We start from the raw sequence: 20,831 nt of genomic DNA, 5'->3' as shown, positions 1-20,831 counted from the left end.
GCGCTGTCCTATTGCGTGCAGAGGGAATTTGAAAGACAGCCGTTTATCCCGCCCCTCGGATTGAGCGTGTCTATGGGGAGTTGCCAGACCCAACATCTTGATGTAGGTCTGGCTTGCCAGGCTAGTGCTTCTCCAGACACTCACTAAAACAAGATTATTTATCATAGAAGCAAAGGGCAACCTATTACATAAAGTATAGATCCACTACTGAATTCACAAGATCTGTTTTATTGCTGTAGTAACAAGCAACATTTATTATAAAACAGCATCCAACAAACAAACAAAAAAACATTTGGAAAACACTCCATGTTAGGCAATGGAATTGGGGTCCCAGAACTGAAGCACCAACAAAATTAACAATTTAACAATTCTTGCGAAAATCAAAGACGGCTTTATAACGCCTTAAACTCAAATCAATTTAAAGGGTTAGTTCACCCAAGAATGAAAACTGTCAGTAATTACTCGCCTTCATGTTGTTTTAACCCCGTAAGACTTTCGTTCATCTTCAGAACTCAAATTAAGATATTTCTGATTAAATCTGAGAGCTGTCTCACTCCTCCATAGGCTTCTAGGTAATCGAGATCTGCCATCCCAGAAACGTTCATTAAAATAGAAGACATTGTTTAAAATAATCCAAGTGACTACAGTGGCTCGACCTTAAGTTTATCAAGCGACGAGAATACTTTTTGTGCGCAAAAAACAAACACAAATAACGACTTTATTCAACTCTTCATGTTCTTCTGTGTTTCTCTGAGTGAGTTCACGTAGTGTAACAGCGCAACGCTTCTGGGTTGTACATCAGAACGTAGGCTCACTATTGGCTGATGGTCATGTGTGTGATGCAATAAACTTAAGGTTGAGCCACTGTAGTCAGTTGGATTATTTTAAACAATGTCTTCTATTTTAATGAACGTTTCTGGGATGGCAGATCTCGATTACCTAGAAGCCTATGGAGGAGTGAGCCAGCTCTCAGATTTAATCAGAAATATCTTAATTTGTGTTCTGAAGATGAACGAAAGTCTTACGGGGTTGAAACAACATGAGGGAGAATAATTACTGACAGTATTCATTCTAGGGTGAACTAACCCTTTAAGAAAAAATGTGTAGAAAAATCTGTCCTACCGACTCTGTTGTCTTTTCAAAGCAGTAATTCTGTTATTAACATAGAACTTGACAGCAGACCAGTCTCTGTTTTTCAGTGCCTGAGGTTCGGCCAACAGGCATGAGACACAGACCGTTTTCCCAGGCACTCGACAGCTGTGTATGAAATGCATCATGTGCTTTTCAACCGCTCCAACCTCTTCTTCCGACCACTTCCTTTTGACTTTTGTACCTAATAATAAATAAATAACACATTAAATGAAATGTAATTCCTAAAATACAAAGCAATTCAGTCAAAGCCAGAGAGAACATTAACATTAAGACTCACAAAATATTGTTACATACCAATGCTATATAGTAATTCTCTGTTTTTAAAAGTGCCATGGCTCAAAAGGGCTCAAGATACTGCGTATCCATAAATGTAATGCATCTACAACAAGCAAGATGAGCAACATTAATTTCCACAGAATTACTGATGTTTAAATCATGCATATTGGCCCCATGTTGAAAAGTGAGTCCTGAGCTACACACACACATACACTGATGTCTAAATCACACCTACATATTGGGACCATGTTGAAAAGTGAGTCCTGAGCTAAACACACACATACACTGATGTCTAAATCACACCTACATATTGGGACCATGTTGAAAAGTGAGTCCTGAGCTACACACACACATACACTGATGTCTAAATCACACCTACATATTGGGACCATGGTGAAAAGTGAGTCCTGAGCTACACACACATACACTGATGTCTAAATCACACCTACATATTGGGACCATGGTGAAAAGTGAGTCCTGAGCTACACACACATACACTGATGTCTAAATCACACCTACATATTGGGACCATGGTGAATACTAAGTCCTGATCTACACACACATACACTGATGTCTAAATCACACCTACATATTGGGACCATGGTGAATACTAAGTCCTGTTCTACACACACATACACTGATGTCTAAATAACACCTACATATTGGGACCATGGTGAAAAGTGAGTCCTGAGCTACACCCTAGTGAAAAAATAGTATACTTAAAGGGATAGTTAACCCAAAGATGAAAATTAGCCCATTATTTACTCATCCTGAAGTCATCCTAGGTGAATGACATTCTTCTTTCAGACGAAAACAATCTGAGTTATATAAAAAAAATTCCTGGCTCTTCCAAACTTTATAATGGCAGTGAATAGCCGTTTATGTTTTGAATGTTGTATGTTTTTGGCTGTCTGCTGGAAGCAAGTTATTTTAGTCAATAAAGTTTTAAATATGGATATTGTTCTTACACGAACATCGCTTCACTTCAGAAGGCCTTTATTAACCCCACAGAGCCGTATGTAGTTATTTTATCATGGACGGATGCTTTTTTATGGACAGCCATTCACTCCCATTATAAAGCTTGGAAGAGCCAGGAATTTTTTGTAATATAACTCTGATTGTTTTCGTCTGAATGAAGAATGTCATATACACCTAGGATGACTTGAGGGTGAGTAAATCATGGGCTAATTTTCATTTTCAGGTGACCTAACCCTTAATTTATTCATATATACTTTAGTATAACTAAATGTATTTAGGGCATGTAATATTCAAGTTTGAATAAAAGACTTGTAATTCAATATATGTTAGGGAGTTCATGAATATATGCTCTAGGGGGCAGTGGGTAAACGGAGTGGTATGTGAAGCTGTGGGTTTGGGGGGTAGAAGAAAAATAAAAGGATAGACCCGCATGCGTTAAACCAGGGGTCGGCAACCCAAAATGTTTAAAGAGCCATATTGTACCAAAAAAAAAAAAAAAAATCTGTCTGGAGCCGCAAAAAATGAAAGCCTTATATAAGCCTTATAATGAAGGCAACACATGCTGTAAGTGTCTATATTAGCTTTATTAGCCCCCTAGTATCAAAATGATAAGTAGCCTAGGCTACAAATACATAATGAGCATTCATGATTAAATGTTTATTTTCCCTGCAGCGCATCCTGGAGAGAATGACGCACCACGTGACTACTCTACGATGGTGCTTTAAGTTTAACTTCCATTATAATTTTAATGTATTACGTTTTATTTATTTGTGTATTATTTTTACAACGTTGAAAAACTTTAACCCTTTCACACGTAAGTTTAAAATATTCTGACTGACCCCCCCAGCGTGAGTTTTTCAAGGCGACCGTTATTTAGAATGTGTCACTTTATGGTTTCCAAGGTGACGCGTCATTGCGTGTCACGTGACACCGCAGCAACAACAAAGCTGAATGAATGATGATCTGCTTTCATGTCATTTTTCCTTTTTATTCAAAATATTCACACATTTGTTAGATATGGCATGAAATATCTGATATTCCGATTGTCAAATATATGCAAGTGGAAGTGTTTTGTTGTTTAAACACCTTTATAACGATCGCGTTAGTTGAGCTGTATGCGCTGCCATCTTAGTTTGTGCCGCAGACGCAGTTCAGAGAATCGGATCTGTTGGATTTACAACACGTGAATTCATCCACTTCTCCCGAAATACATCAAAGTAAGTGGCTGGTGAACTGGGAGAAGAATAGAGTAAACTTTAAAGTTACTTACACAATGTATATCTGATATGAATTAAACGTGTCTAATTATAATGGAAAGGATTATTGCCTCTTCCTTTAACATGCAGTGTGTATTTTACAAACTCTAAATGTATTGTTTTTTTAGTACTTATATGTCTGAAACCTAAAATAAACATTATGTGGTTGAAAACACTGAAAAGTTGTGATATATGACAGCTGAGCGCGCCTGTCTCTGGCTCAGCGCCAGTCAACGCGCGAAAGCACATTTGAATTTAGCAGTTGATCACGTCATGCACTGACTGTTCTGATCACACCGATGCGATCGTACGTGCGAAAGGGTTAAGAATGTTTGTCATGTTTTTCCTCCTACAGAAATTATATTAAAACAACATTTTTTTTTTCCATTTTCATATTTTTAAAAAAGCTCCAGGGAGCCACTAGGGCGGCGCTTAAGAGCCGCATGTGGCTCTAGAGCCGCAGGTTGCCGACCCCCGCGTTAAACTGATCTGCGACTCTGGTCATTTTTTCTAAATAATACATGGTGTCAGAGTGAATCGCGAAGATGGATACTGCCGGAGTGCCTGCACCACGAATGGATTGGGAGTCACAGAATCTTCCCGATGCATGGAGAAAGTTTAAACAGCACGTTGAACTGATGTTTTCGGGGCCGTTTCGCCGCAAGGAGGAGACGGAGAAATGCAGCAACCTGCTCTTATGGATTGGAGAGAAAGGACGGGATATCTATAACACATGGACTCTCAATGAGGATGAAGCTAAGTCGCTCAAAACTTACTACAACAAATTTGAAGCTTACGTAGTACCAAAGGCAAACCCAATTTTTGCCAGAGACAAGTTTAATGAGAAAACGCAGTGCGCCACGGAAACATTTGATCAGTTTGTCACTGAACTCAGACTGCTCGTTAAAGACTGCGGCTACACTAATCCAGATGAGATGGTGAGAGACCGTGTCGTTTTCGGCATTTATTCCCCACATGTTCGGGAGAAATTACTCAATCAGGGTGCTGAACTAACATTAGAAAAAGCAATCGACTTTGCCAGATCGCATGAGATTGCGCAGGCACAGATGAAAAGTATGGCCACCGGCAGCACAAATGCAGAGCATGCGCAACAAGTGCACACTATAGGAAAGCATCCAAAAACGCGTCAGAGCTTTCAGAAAAACTCAAAAACAAACAATGTGCACATAGAACGCCTCCAAATATGTGGTACTGCGGGAAAGAACACAAAAGGAGAGAGACATGTCCAGCAAAGGGAAAGCAGTGTGCGAAATGTGGAAAGTGGAACCATTTCGCAAAGGTTTGCAAGTCAAAATCGAAATCTGTGCACTGTGTAAGTGAAAACAAACATGAAGATGGATACCCAGACGTGAGTAGTGAATTCTTTATTGACTGTGTCACAAATGCAAACACATTTACTTCATCAGAGCAAGCTTTTGCTGAGATTGAAATAAGAGAATACGGTTTGCCGTTGAGATTCAAACTGGACACGGGTGCTCAGGTTAATGTAATACCTCAAAGAGACTTCAAAAAATTTGCACCAAAAACAAAGATGCAGCAAACTCACAAAAAGCTCACAGGATACGGTGGACAGTCATTGTCAGTTAAAGGCACCTGCCAACTGCACTGCAAATATAAAGAGAATGCCATGCCACTAGACTTCTTCATTGTGGACACCCAGTCACTACCCGTGCTTGGATTAAAAGCATGTTTGGACTTAAGACATGATTAAGCTGGTGCTGTCTGTATCCTCCCCAGAGAAAGATTCTGAGTCGATTGTAGATGAATTTACTGATGTGTTTACAGGCATTTTTCCTGGAAAATGCAACATTCAGCTGGACCCAACAGCCACGCCAGTCATTCACCCACCGAGGAGAGTTCCTTTCGCCCTGCGAAGAGGAGCTGGACTCCATGGAGGAGCAAAATATCATTGTGAAAGAGACAGAGCCGACAGATTGGGTAAATGCCCTTTGCGTGGTCGAAAAGCCCAAAACTGGTAAGCTGAGAGTCTGTCTGGATCCACGTGATCTTAATAAGGCTATAAAGCGTCCACACTATCCTATGCCTACGCTAGATGACATCACACCAAAGTTGTCAGGAGCCCGTTACTTCAGTGTAATGGATGCTAGATCCGGCTACTGGGCAATCAAGCTTTCTGAAAAAGCCTCGAAACTGACCACTTTCAATACGATATTCGGTAGATACCGATTTCGTCGCCTACCCTTTGGCATTGTCTCAGCCCAGGACATCTTTCAACAGAAAATAAATGATATTTACGAAGGTCTGCCTGGAGTTGTGGCCATCGTGGATGATATCTTGGTTTACAGGAAAAACAAAAGAGGAACATGACCATAATCTCAGGAGGATGCTGGAAAGGTCCAGAGAAAAAGGGGTACGCCTTAATCCTGAGAAAAGAACTGTTTGCATCCCGGAAGTCAGCTACTTTGGCCACCGTCTTTCCAAAGATGGAATCAAACCGGACCCTCACAAGGTGGAGGCCGTAAAAGAGATGCCTCCACCTAAGAATCGTGCTGAACTAGAAACAATTCTGGGAATGGTCAATTATCTTTCAAAATTTGCACCAGACCTTTCAGACATAAATGCACCTCTGAGACAGCTACTGCGGCAGGACAATGATGTTCGTATGGGACAAGCAACATGACACAGCGTTCCAAAGGATGAAAGACATCATTACCAGGGAACCAGGACCTATGTTGTAATTTTTCGACACAAGCAAAGACCTCACACTGCAAGTGGATGGCTCCAAATATGGATTAGGTGCAGTGTTGCAGCAGGAAGGTAAACCACTTGCATATGCCTCAAAGTCACTCACGGACTCAGAAATAAGATACGCTCAGATCGAGAAAGAGCTCCTGGCTATCCTCTGGGGTTGCAAAAGATTTCATCAATATGTTTATGGACGGCACGTAACAGTGGAATCCGATCATAAACCCCTGGAATCGATCATCAGAAAGCCACTAGCTGCAGCACCACCAAGACTGCAAAGGATGATCTGGCAACTGCAAAAGTACAATTTCACCATTGTACACATTCCTGGGAAAAATATTCCAGTGGCCGACACGCTGTCAAGGAAATCGTTGCCTTGCGCCGATCACAGCCTTAGTGAGGAGATGGATGTGCAAGTGCATACCGTACTCAGTGCTCTCCCTGTCAGTGATGCGAAGCTCAGCAATATTCAAGAACAAACTGAAAGAGATGTCCAAATGTCCACGCTAAAGAAAGTGATCAAAGAAGGATGGCCTGCTGAAAGAAAGCGATGCCCTACAGCCATTCTAGAATACTGGAATCATAGGGACGAGTTATCTGAGATGGGCGGCATGGTCTTCAAGGGAGAAAAGATTGTAATTCCCATGCAGCTGAGAGAAGAGATGCTTAAACGCATTCATGCAGGCCACATGGGAATCGAGAAATCCAAACAATGCGCTAGGGACATTATTTTCTGGCCAGGCATGTCCAAACAGATCGCCTGCATGGTCGAACAGTGCTCCATTTGTCTTGAGCGTCGTATGTCAAATGCAAAAGAGCCTCTCATTTCCCATCCTATACCAAACCGGCCATGGCAGATTGTCGGTACTGATTTACTCACTTGGAATAGTGACGACTGCTGCTGCTGCAGTGATCCTGAAACTAAAAAAAGTATTTGCAGCACATGGGATTCCTGAAAAGGTCATCTCAGACAATGGGCCTCAATTCAGCTCAAAAGAGTTTGAGAACTTTGCTCGGACATGGGACTTTGTGCATGTCACAAGTAGTCCGCATTTCCCACAGAGCAATGGGCTCAGTGAGAAAGCAGTGCAGATTGCCAAATCACTAATGGACAAAGCAAAAGCGGACAAGAAAGACCCATATCTGTTGGAGTACAGGAACACCCCAGTGGATGGTTTCAGATCACCTGCCCAACTACTGATGAGCAGAAGACTACGCTCCATTTTACCAACTACCAGCCAACAGTTGCAGCCTGAAACTGTCAGTGGAAATTATGTTCATGCAAGGCGTGAGCAAAAGCAACAACATCAAGCAAAGTACTACAACAGGTCAGCAAAACCACTCACACCACTAAGGGCTGGGGACCACGTCCGAATTCAGGAGTCAGGTAAATGGAAGCCTGCTGTAGTCATTAAACCTGCTGTACTGCAGGAGGCCAAGTCTTCCGCAGGAATCGTCGTCACCTTGTGCCAGATAGAGCACAGCCTACCACTGCCGAGCCTAGAATGTCTTCGAGCATTCAGCACACAGTGCCCATGGATCAACCTAAGCAGACAGACACAAAGAACACTGACTATGTTCCTCCACTTTACTTTACCAGATCCGGACGTCCTTGATCTATAACTGTAAAGGGTGTAGGCGGATCACTGCCCTATATAAAAAATAATAATAATAATTTGTCATTATCGTTGATATAATTATGTTGTTTACTTTTCGTTCTTTATGCTGGTTGTGGCACTGATATGTTATATCTTAAAGAGTTGCACAGTTGCCACATTGTGTTCATAGTATGCCAAGCTCTCAAAGAAGGGGGATGTAATATTCAAGTTTGAATGGTAAATGGTAAATGGACTGCATTTATATAGCGCTTTCACAGACCTGTGGCCACCAAAGCGCTTTACATAGCCTTACATTCACCCATTCACTCACTCATTCATACACAGACGGCGGTGTCAGCCATGCAAGGCGCCACCCAGCTCGTCGGGAGCAGCTGGGGTTAGGTGTCTTGCTCATGGACACCTCGACACTTGGTCAGGTGGAACCGGGGATTGAACCACCAACCTTTCGGTTTGTAGACAACCTACATGAACCACTGCGCCACTGCCGCCAAGAATAAAAGACTTGTAATTCCATATATGTTAGGGAGTTCCTGAATATATGCTCTAGGGCAGCCATTCCCAAACTGTGATCCGCGGACCACTAGTGGTCCGTGAGGGTACTGCAGGTGGTCCGTGGAAAGGCTAAATAAAATATTAAATAATATATATATATATTTTTTTTACCTTCATTTTACCAGGAAATTCCCATAAAAAAAAAAAAAGGTAAAAAGAATATGTAGGCCTATATTGATATAACTTTTTTATTAAATTGTCAAATTATTGTGTGATTACTAAAATATAGCCTAGTGGTGTTCGGCCGTGACATTCAAGTTCAGTGCTGTTAGAACCACAAGTCCACAACATTGGTTCGGTGGATAGCAACAGGTTCTCTGAAGAGAAAAGGGCAGAGGCAAATATGTTCTCATTATCACATCACACGCATAGCCTTTAATGGTGCGTTCACACCGGACGAAATTTCGCTTCAAACTATTTCGCTCTTGACGCGTGGCGTGAATTTATACAAAGTGGTCAAGCGTATCACTAGACACGGCAGGCGCGAATTTGACATATGATCCCTTTTTGAATTTGACGCGCTATTCGCGTCCGGTGTGAACGCACAGTTAGGCATAGGTAGTTTATATAAATCGAAATGTTTATAAATGGAATGAATAAGGCCTGTTATTATTTTAATTTCCAGTTAGTTTCTTGATCTCTCGTTTCTGAAATGTTTTGCGGATGTGCTGTTAAGTGGACAAACTCAAGCCTACTTTTTGAGGACTTGTAAAACTCTGAAGATTAATAATCCCCTAAAATCGCCAAAGGTTTTGAAATGTTGACTATATTCCAGTGTTCTTATTACTGTATAGATTTCATAGGCCTACTCCATTGCTATGGAAATAAGCTTGTTGTTCAAATGAACCTGATTATGCCCTCGGGCGCTTGAGTAAATAAATAAATAAAATATGTGGCAGCCATTGTGTGCAGTAAACTTTCTTTTAACAAGCCTGTTGTACTGATGTGATGACCAATGATAGTTTCAGAGCTAGTAAGCCTATTTAGAGGTGCAGATTAATTCAGGTAGGACTCTGTGTAGACATATTTTATTATGTGTATTATGAGGTGGTCCGCGAAAATTCTTGATTACAAATAGTGGTCCACACACACAAAAAGTTTGAAAACCCCTGCTCTAGGGGGCAGTGGGTGAACGGAGTGGTATGTGAAGCTGTGGGTTTGGGGGGTAGAAGAAAAATAAAAGGATAGACCCGCATGTGTTAAACTGATCTGCGACTCTGGTCATTTTTTCTAAATAATACAGGGCACACTGGTGGAAACACACAAAATTGGTTTACTTAAAGTCTGCTAAATTGGAACAACAAATTTTGTACTAAATGCATTTTAGTCCAAAAGTAGTGGTGAAGTTCAACTAAAGTTGTATTTAATATCCTTGTTTGTGCTAAAGTGGAACTATTCCAAGTATACTTCAAGTGCACTTTAAATATACTCTGGTATATAAGTTTTGAAATGCAGAATTCACTCAGCATAAACTTCAAATGTATTTTGATGACAAAGTTGCAATTCAACTACACTGTAAAGGCCCGTACACACCGGGACGAATATCGGCGCGCGTTATTCGCCAGCGTTTTTCAACGCGTTTTTTGTGTTCACACCCAAGCGTTTTTCGCTGACGATGAGCCAAGTGAACATGCAAATTCATTCCCTGACATTAGATGGCGCTTAATGTAAAACAGAAATACAATACCAGTCCATAACAGTCTATACTCTGCAATACCACTCCATAACAGTCTATACTCTGCAATACCACTCCATAACAGTACATACTCTGCAATACCACTCCATAACAGTTCTCTTTTAACAAGATTTTTGTAGTCGCTGTCGCGTTTGTCATATAGTTCTTTATGTTCCGACACCAATGAGACCAGCAGCTCTACATTCATCTTGCCTTGCATCTTCCTCGTCATTTCTTCCCGGCAGTGTCTGTCTATGGGCAGTGTAGACGCTACTTGGCGTATATCTTCTTCGCTGTTACGTATGTGTGCTCGGCAAGACCGTTTTGTGTTTGAGCGCCCCCAAGTTGTGTTTTACTGTAACTTCAGAAGCTCCAGACACGTGAGCAAAAGCGGCAATCTCATTGGTCGGATAGTTTTTGACGCAGCGCGTCAAACCAAAAAAACGAACCCGAGGCGTTTAAAAAAAAATTACGCTTTTGCGCGTGCCGTTTTTCGCGTCGTGTGCACACTCACATTGGCGCCCATTGTTTAGTCACGAGGCGTTAAATGTCGGCGAATATCGCGCGCGAAATTCGTCCCGGTGTGTACGGGCCTTAAGAGTGTTAGCTTGCCCATTCAAAGACCATAATATGCTTCTTTCCCACAATGATGTTTCCCCCTCTGTGCTTGACTTTAGGGATGGTGTGCTTGGGGTCACAGTCAGCATTTCTCTTCCTCCAAACACGGCGAGTTGATGCCAAAGGGCTCAATTTTGGTCTCATCTGACCACAGCTCTTTCTCCCAAGCCTTCTCTGAACCATTAGATGTTCATTGGCAAACATGTTCTACACTATCCTGCAATTTTCGCTGGTTTCAAAACACAACAAGCTGCATATTACCCACTATTCATTTTCACTGAAATGTAGGCCTAATTGTTGGACCGTTACATATACATTCTCGGTAAAACTAACGCCAGCGCATTGCCATTGCGACTTACCTATGATGACTATTTGAATTCGTGATTGGTTGACTGCAAAATTTTAATATTTAACAGAACGATAAAATAATGTTATTAACCGGTTAATAGCCATTTCAAATAACAGTTTTTCCTTACAAATGCATAGGCCTTTTACTAATTCATAGTTACCGAAAAATGTGACCGCTCTTTATTTCTTCATAACTGAATGTGATGTTCAATAAAGTGACTTATTTGATGTGTAACCATCTCCCCTCTCTATTTGATAAAGAATATTGATCCGATATTAATAAATATATAGGGTCACGGAATCTGACGGGTCAAATTCATAGAAGACTAGCCTTTATTGGGTGAATATGGAGCAGGCCGGGGGCTGGTGACGTCATCGTCTATAGTTCAGTGTCTCATAATTTAAAAACCGAAGCAGCACAAACAAATTTTTTACCAGCACAAACAAACAAGACTTTTTTTGCTTGAATTTGGAGCATGTGGGGGGCAGTGTCCTCAGATATTAAATGTATTGGTCATTCTAAGAAACCGAAGAAGCACAAATTAAACGTTTATCGGCACAAACAAAGCACAAACGATTGAGCCTATTTTGGGAGAATTTGGAGCAGGTCGGGGGGCTGGTGACGTGATCATCTAGAACTCGGTCTAATATTTAAAAAAACGAAGCAGAACAAACAAAACTTTTACCGGCACAAACGAAGCACAAACAAACAAGAATATTTTTGGTGAATGTGGAGCAGGTCGGGGGGCATACAGGTGTGAATGACGTCATCACCTGTAATTAAATGTCTAATATCTTAAAACCGAAGCAGCACAAACAAAACTTTAACTGGCACAAACGTACAAGACTATTTTATTTGGAGCATGTGGGGCTCAAAATGAGCTCAAAATGACCTATAAATTATTACTTTAATACCTAAAAAACCGAAGCAGCAAAAACAAAAAATGTACAGCACAAACGAAGTAAAAACGATTGGGCATTGGGTGGGGCCAACTTCATGCAGTGATTGACAGGGCAGGTGGGGGCGGAGACGTGATCGGCTCGGAATGCATTTTTAGTTTGCACATTGAATTTTGTTACATTCATTGCGGGACATGAAAATGCAATCGCAAGTGTCTTAACTTAGCCTACAAATCTAGACGCACCCTAGCCGCAGCAAATTTTATTTTGCAGCCAGTGTCGTCTAGCAACTCTCCGTTGGCTTTCGAGCTGGAAAAACCAAACTCTAGTCAGGCCAATCACATCATGTATAGAGTCGGTGGGCGGGCTTAACATAATGACGGTTCCGCATGAATTCCCTGCTACTTGAAAACAAAGAAGAGCTGCTGCTGCTGCTAGCGAACAACGGTCTTTTGAATCGGCTTTGGCCGCGACTCTGGAAGACTTGGAGTTAAGCTTTTCTTTAAGAAAAGAACAAAGATCGGCATGGACTCAATTCCGTCGCTCTGACTACGTCACCTTCTTCGTTACTCTGGTTGGTTGTAGCGCTATCCTATTGCATGCAGAGGGAATTTGAAAGACAACCGTTTATCCCGCCCCTCGGATTGAGTCCTGCCAATGGTTCCCAGACCCAACATCTTGATGTGGGTCTGGCTTGTCAGGCTAGTCTTAACTGTGAGTCTAAATGCAATTAAGACAAATAACATTTAAATGATCATTTTGCTACAGTTTTTGCTTGAACATGTTAAACATATCTAATCATTTATGTAATACATTTTAATTTTGTAACTTAAAGTGTCTTTTCCATGTGGAAAATATAAACTATTAATTGATTGAATTTACAAAAAATTTACTATATTGTGATATATATTGTTATCGGGATATGAGATGACTTATATCATGACATGAGATTTTGGTCATATCGCCCAGACCTAGTTGGAAGGGGATCAAATACTTATTTCACTCGATTAAATGCTAATCAATTTACAACTTTTATATAATGTGTTTTTCTGGATTTTTTGGTTAATATTCTGTCTCTAGCCGTTAAAATAAACCTACATAAAAATTATAGACCCTTCATTTCCTTGTAAGTGGGCGAACTTACAAAATCAGCAGGGGATCAAATAATTATTTACCCCACTGTATGTGTTTAATATCACTATTAGTAAAGATAGTTTGATCACTGTATAATTTAAATGCAAGATATTTAAAGTGTACCTTAAAGGTGCATTAAGCAACTTTTCATGTTAAAAATACCCGTTTTCTAACCCATACATGCTTAAACAATTGCCTGATGGGCTGAATGAGCCCTTCTCTGATCACTGAGATTGTCTCTATAATCCTGTAAAGTAAAATAAATAAGAGGGATTCGGGCCGGAATTTTAGACTGGGCGTGACGTCATGCGCGTTCACGGCACGCTCACATAGCTATGTCTGGCAGGTTTGTGTATTCATCGGCATTCTCCGTAAGAGACCTGCTTGTAGTTCATTTCAAACACCAACGCAAACTCCACGCAAGATAAAAAAAAGAAAACTTGTCTCTAGTGCAACCAAAAGGGCAAAATTGAATAAGACGAGAGTAAACATAGGGAAGGCTTTCAATAAATGGAGAGATCTCCGGTCTGCTCTAGGGCTCAAATGGGATTCTCAGTTGGCTTTTTTCAAAATATCTACTAAATAAATCTGCACTACATGTAGTTTAATGATTTGCTATTCGATTAAAATAGTTCAAATATCTTGAGTGTGATATAAAATGCTGATATAGGCTATAAGTTAGATAATTAGACACAAATTTTTAGCAAACAGTAATTAAAAAAGTAAGTAATTACTGCTTAATTAGGATGTATTGCTATTGGAATATGCTACTTAGCAGATCAATAAAACAGGCTAAACCCCCGCAAATCTTCGGCGTATTAGCCTGTTTGGCTTTTATGGTAACGTCATAGTGCCATTTAATTGTTTATTACCTTGAGACAATTGAGTGTACTTTTTTGACCGACTGTGCTTTGAGCTTTTACAAAGTAACAACTTATATTGTTCATGAACGTGTTTCCATAATAATACAATCATAAGTGGATACAGTAAACACATAACACAGTTCAACATGGAGATAGATGGAAATAAAAAACGAAGTTTTCTACTACCCCCGTTTTTCCCTCACACATAAGTGTGTAATTTACTCAATTGCCTTTCCTTTCACATATTTAAAATGACTTGCAGATTTATAACTTTATTACCTCTGAAGACATTATGATTGTAAACAAAAGATTTGCGGCTGATGCTCCTTTGGTTATGAACAGCTCGTGCTCGTGCAAGCGTGCGCGTGTGGTCCATGAGCGTGCACATCTCTGGCTGCAGTTTCACTTGCCGCCAGAGGTGGCATAGTTCTGCAAAAACTCAGAGTCTTGCTTAATGCACCTTTAAGTATACTTGCAATAGTTCCATTTTAGCACAATACAAAGTATATCTTTAGTTGAACCTTACAGAATTACTTATTCCAGTTAAGCAGACTTTAAGTATAACGGTTTAGTATACCAAAAATACAATTGCAGGGTTAGGGTGACCAGATGAGATTGGCTGAAATTCGGGACGGGGGGGGGGGGGGTCTATGGGTCTGGGGTGACGGGATGGGGGGCTTCTATGATATTAGACTGCGTAGCCTATAATAAAAGATAATGAATTTCAAACCAGAACCAAACATATTTTTATTCAAAGATCAACAGTCTGTCATTATTCTTTAGTCTGCCACCCCCCCCCCCCCCCCCCCTAAAAAAAACACATTAAAATCATGACCTCAAATGTCATTGTGAAAACAAAAAAAAACAATGACTGTTGTTAGTAAATCAGACCTTTCAGTATAGCCTAACGCTAATAAGCTTAAACGAAAATAACGAGATAATTGTGTAGTGAAGTATGTTTTTGCAGTGCCGCGAACAATCAATCACAATCAATCACTCCTTTACGCGTGCAGCAGTGACTGTCCTCGCGGCGGCAGCAACTTGCGCTCTAATAATAGGCAAAATAGGCTACAGAATAAGAATATTTCGTTCTGTATTGACAGGTGCAATATTTGAAAATCGATCATATATATATTTTTATTACATTTATATCTGCATTTATGTAAAAACTTAAACTTTCAAACATCAAAATGTCATTTATTAATATGTTTTCATGTCAAAATGACATACAAACATCTTTTCCTATTCTATTTTGCCTGGAAACGCTTCCAACACGCTTGCGTGTCGCGTGAAAAATAGGCGTCGGTTCTATTTCCGCGCGGCTCGAGGCGCGCCTGAGACGCGCGTGTCACGCAGGCAGTGTGCTAGCTCTAACCTGTTAACAGGGGAGCCGAAATAAAAACGGACACGCCACGCAGCCAGTGTGTCGCCGGCCTCAACCTCCGCAGACAGTTTTTAATGTTTATCAGACAATAACTACTCAAGATTTTGCTTTAGTATAATTTTCGGGACAATTAGGGCCAGATTCGGGATTCGGGACAACAGTTTAGATTTCGGGACTGTCCCGAATTTTTCGGGACGTCTGGTCACCCTATGCAGGGTATTTATGTTAAGTACATAATTTTTTTTAAATGTATTTGTAGTATACTTAACACTAAATAAATGTATTTAAAATACATTTAAGTATATTTATTTTCACTAGGGCACACAAATACACTGATGTCTAAATCATACCTACATATTGGGACCATGTTGAAAAGTGAGTCCTGATCTACACACACATACACTGATGTCTAAATCACACCTACATATTGGGACCATGTTGAAAAGTGAGTCCTGATCTACACACACATACACTGATGTCTAAATCACATCTACATATTGGGACCATGTTGAAAAGTGAGTCCTGAGCTACACACACATACACTGATGTCTAAATCACACCTACATATTGGGACCATGTTGAAAAGTGAGTCCTGATCTACACACACATACACTGATGTCTAAATCACACCTACATATTGGGACCATGTTGAAAAGTGAGTCCTGAGCTACACACACATACACTGATGTCTAAATCACACCTACATATTGGGACCATGTTGAAAAGTGAGTCCTGATCTACACACACATACACTGATGTCTAAATCACATCTACATATTGGGACCATGTTGAAAAGTGAGTCCTGAGCTACACACACATACACTGATGTCTAAATCACACCTACATATTGGGACCATGTTGAAAAGTGAGTCCTGATCTACACACACATACACTGATGTCTAAATCACACCTACATATTGGGACCATGTTGAAAAGTGAGTCCTGAGCTACACACACATACACTGATGTCTAAATCACACCTACATATTGGGACCATGTTGAAAAGTGAGTCCTGAGCTACACACACATACACTGATGTCTAAATCACACCTACATATTGGGACCATGTTGAAAAGTGAGTCCTGATCTACACACACATACACTGATGTCTAAATCACACCTACATATTGGGACCATGTTGAAAAGTGAGTCCTGAGCTACACACACATACACTGATGTCTAAATCACACCTACATATTGGGACCATGTTGAAAAGTGAGTCCTGAGCTACACACACATACACTGATGTCTAAATCACACCTACATATTGGGACCATGTTGAAAAGTGAGTCCTGAGCTACACACACATACACTGATGTCTAAATCACACCTACATATTGGGACCATGGTGAAGTGTGAGTCCTGATCTACACACACATACACTGATGTCTAAATCACACCTACATATTGGGACCATGGTGAAGTGTGAGTCCTGATCTACACACACATACACTGATGTCTAAATCACACCTACATATTGGGACCATGGTGAAGTGTGAGTCCTGATCTACACATAGGGCTGGGACAGTATGGATTTTTTCTTACCGCGGTTGAAAAGCAAAAAATTACCGCGGTATAGCGGTAAACCGCTTTAAACCTCAACCCCACTCCCCCAGTTTTTTTTTTCTGCGACGTTGCGGCTGTAACAACAAAGTGTGGCAATGATAATCTCAGGGACTGTTTATGTGCTTTATTTAATGTTGAAAGCGTGTAATGTGACTTTGAATATCATTTAGTGCTCCAGCTTTGTAGCTGTAAAAGCAACATGGATAATTCACCTCAGATCTTGAAATTAAACAAATGGAAACAAGAACGTTCAAACTGTGAACATACAAGTGTATTCTTTGACAAAGATTGTTTTAGTAACTCAGTAGCCTATGTATTTTTAATAATGTTTAAATGGTGTAATATTTGTGAATTTGATTATGTAGCCTACTCCATTTTCTTGCAAGTGCCGTCAAGATTACTCTCTAGAGTGGGCGCGATCAACACCGGTAGCCGTGTCACAGCCGTAACACGCCACAGAGTGTAAATAAGGGGTTATAGTCAATAGCCTACGAATGGAATGTTATTATGTGTCATGGAACATTGCTCTCCCCAACTTGCGAAAGGTCGGATTTGCTCCAACTTTTGATGATAAGTTTTGTTTAGAAAACCTTGAATCCATGTAAGACACAATGTTATTAGACACAATCCATGTCATTAGAATCAATGAATCCATGTCATTACAGATCGTGAACACATGTGTAGGCCAGTGTTTATTTTTTTTTATTTATTTTTTTGCGGTGATGACGGTGACGAGCTCAGACCCGCGGTAGGCGTCACATGACCGCGGTATTGCGGTAACCGCCCCAGCCCTATCCACACACACATACACTAATGTCTAAATCACACCTACATATTGGGACCAAGTTGAAGTGTGAGTCCTAAACTAATCTCCTAATAAAACATGGTTACCTTGTTTGAGATGGGCATCGTCCAGGTCTACCATGGAGGGGGATTTAGGTGTACCCACATGTGTTTTCTGGGAGCCTATAATGAAGCATTTCAATAATCAATTATTCAAGTCTTTACCTGAATAATAAGAACATGCCCATGCTTTATTGTACTACTTTGCAAGGCTATGTTCTCTTAATATTGCACTCCAGTATCTTTACAACAAATGTGGTATTCTTATAACTTTAACTTAAAAGCAGACAAAGATTAGCAGAGGCCAAGACTTTAGTCAAGAGAGTTACTATACATTTTCTTATACCCTTTTTCTTTGAAGATACTTGGAGTCCCTCGTCTTGAGGTCCCTCGTCTTGCAGGTTTCCTGCTGATAGTGGAAAAAACGAGCAACAATCTAAAGTACAGCACAGTGACTCATGCAATCGCTGAAATGTACTCTTCCTATCCAGCGTAATTTTCCAGAGCAATGAAGTAAAGGCAGAGCTGGAGGAATAATAATGTATAGAATTGGAATAAATGCATGTACCATTCACATGATCCTCATACTCATGACTTCTGCAGCTTGAAGTTTGCGGTTCTGCCTCATCACTGGAACTCTTGCTGGACACATCCATTTCATCTGATTAAGACAAAAGCATAAAGCTGCTGAATGCCACTATCACACCATTTCTACTTCATTTTCTATCGATGTGGCCTATCACAAAAATCTGTGAAGCTAAACTTCTAGTACATTACTTCCGTATTAAATTACCTGCCAATGTTTGATATTTTAGAAAATATTGACAACACTCCTAATACTCTACAGAATATACATTATTGTGAAATACAACTAATCATGATTACCAATTGTGTTAAAGGTGCATTAAGCAACTTTTCATGTTAAAAATACCCGTTTTCTAACCCATACATGCTTAAACAATTGCCTGATGGGCTGAATGAGCCCTTCTCTGATCACTGAGATTGTCTCTATAATCCTGTAAAGTAAAATAAATAAGAGGGATTCGGGCCGGAATTTTAGACTGGGCGTGACGTCATGCGCGTTCACGGCACGCTCACCTGGCTGTCTGGCAGGTTTGTGTATTCGCCGCCATTCTCCGTAGAAGATGGATTCTAAGAGACAGGCTTGTAGTTCATTTCAAACACCAACGCAAACTCCACGTAAGATAAAAAAAAGAAAACTTTTGTCCGTGAGCGTGCACACTTCTGGCTGCAGTTTCGCTTGCCGCCAGAGGGGGCATAGTTCTGCCAAAACTCAGAGACTTGCGCAATGCACCTTTAAGAAGCATATTAGACAATTATATTTACCTTGTGGATCTATTGTTATACCATCTAATCCTTTACCCTGGAGTTCGGGCAGTTTCCCTTTTTCCATTGCAATGAGGATTTTACTAATCTTTGCAAGCTGTAGAGTGCTTTCAGGGAGGCGGTAGAACTCCCGATGAACTCTGATATCATGGCCAAGGAAGTTGGCCAGTTGATCCATCTCATTGTCTTTAAGGTTTAATACTGTGGACAATGTAGCTACTTGCTTACGCAGCTTTGTTGAGCAAAGGGCATCTGGATGCTTTGCTCCACTGGCTTGGGCGTACTGGCGAATACAGTCTGCACCACAATAATGAGACAGAGCACCTGGACGAGCAAACAAATGCTTGTTCTCAACAGGAACTTGACACTTTTCTCTCATGTTTACAAGGAGATCCATGGCCACTACCATATTAGGGGTCAGCAACACTGGTACCTTCCTCCCCCTCTTACCACGAATTTCCACCCTTTGGAAGTACCCACAAAGCTTTTTCTCAGAGTCACTGAGTCCCACAGCGATATCTTTGTGAACTGGTGCCTGGTCTCTAGACGTGTAAGATTGAACATTCATCTTGGAAACCTCACCCTCTCTTCGTCTATTAAAAATAATAATCTGTGTTAGCATGACTTTACAAAGAGTGGCAAAGTTTTTGCCATTTGGTTTTTCTAGTAGGGCATCCACATACTCCTGCTGTTTTGAGTTCAAAAATGAGTGCAGTGTTTTGACATCCTCTGTAAATGGTAGGACTTGTGGCTTATTCCATTTAGCTTCACCCAGAGTAGTCAGTGCAGCTGCAGACACCACCTCATTCCATTTGCTTTCATACAAACGCTTGAAGTTTCGTGCAGACTCTGCAGTCGTGTCGCGTCCTGACATCAATGCATTGCATTCCACGGAGTTGGCAATCTTCACCAAGCTGTGTCCAAGCTTCAGTGCCAGTGATGGAATCTTGTAGGTGTTTGTCTCCTCACTGAATCCTGCCACTGCTCTTACTGCTTTTATAACGTGAGGAAAGTTGCAGGGTTGGATGAAGTCCTCCATATTATAAATGGGTGTCAGGGATCTGGCGGTGATGAGCAACCTTGCTACTTCCCTCATTTTCTGCCTAATGTAGTCATTTCTTCCTGAATGTAACTTCAGCCTGTTGTACATCTGCTCCCCTAAAAGAAGAATGTATCGATCATTTCTGACAACATTTGAAACTTTATCATTCACCATCTCACAAGCAATGGTCCATAGACTTTTGCTAACATCCACTGGTGGAGGAAGGGTCAAGCTGTTGATTGACTGAACTCTCTTCTGCCCAATTGTGCGGCTTTCATATTTGGGGTTCTGGGGGCATGTTCGGATGTGTCTCCATAGTGTCTTTCTGTTGTACAGACCTTGACAGTGGATACAGTGAGTGAAGTCAAAGGTGGATTTTACTTCTTTGGGGCGTCTGCAAGCAACCATTTCCCCATTTCCGTTTTTTGAAACTGCAGCATTATGGGCAAAGTTTCCTCTACTCTTCAAAAGGCGTAATCTCACTCTTCTTTCCTTTGACCTTTTATCGAAGCTGAATGCCTTAGCTACCTCAAATTCCACACCACAAACAT

At 40.8% G+C, this 20,831-nt stretch overlaps 1 protein-coding gene and 1 long non-coding RNA gene across 2 annotated transcripts in view; one reads left to right on the top strand and one right to left on the bottom strand.

Moving 5' to 3' along the window:
* LOC309497084 overlaps nucleotides 1-20,831 on the top strand; it is a 126,085-nt gene that overhangs the window by 96,515 nt on the left and 8,739 nt on the right. The window lies entirely within an intron of this gene.
* On the bottom strand, nucleotides 213-19,238 carry LOC309497047 (uncharacterized protein). The gene is made up of 4 exons (XM_082167308.1): nucleotides 18,460-19,238; nucleotides 18,238-18,300; nucleotides 17,940-18,014; nucleotides 213-1,333 (listed from the first exon to the last, which is right to left on the bottom strand). The coding sequence occupies exons 1-4, from the start codon at nucleotides 18,545-18,547 to the stop codon at nucleotides 1,119-1,121; spliced, it is 441 nt and encodes a 146-aa protein (XP_082023434.1). The 5' UTR covers nucleotides 18,548-19,238; the 3' UTR covers nucleotides 213-1,118.

The sequence above is a fragment of the Leuciscus leuciscus genome (assembly GCF_965113295.1).
Source record: "Leuciscus leuciscus genome assembly, chromosome: 4".
Classification (NCBI taxonomy): Eukaryota; Metazoa; Chordata; class Actinopteri; order Cypriniformes; family Leuciscidae; genus Leuciscus; species Leuciscus leuciscus.
This window is presented reverse-complemented; position numbering and strand designations above follow the sequence as displayed.

Bases quoted from the DNA above. Each gene is read 5' to 3' on its own strand.
- LOC309497047 (XM_082167308.1), bottom strand. From the start codon at position 18,547: ATGGATGTGTCCAGCAAGAGTTCCAGTGATGAGGCAGAACCGCAAACT. The intron at 18,015-18,237 runs GTATAAGAAAAT...GCTTCATTATAG, and splicing joins AGTATCTTCAAAGAAAAAGG to GCTCCCAGAAAACACATGTG. The intron at 1,334-17,939 runs GTAACCATGTTT...ATTTATTATTAG, and splicing joins CGATGCCCATCTCAAACAAG to GTACAAAAGTCAAAAGGAAG.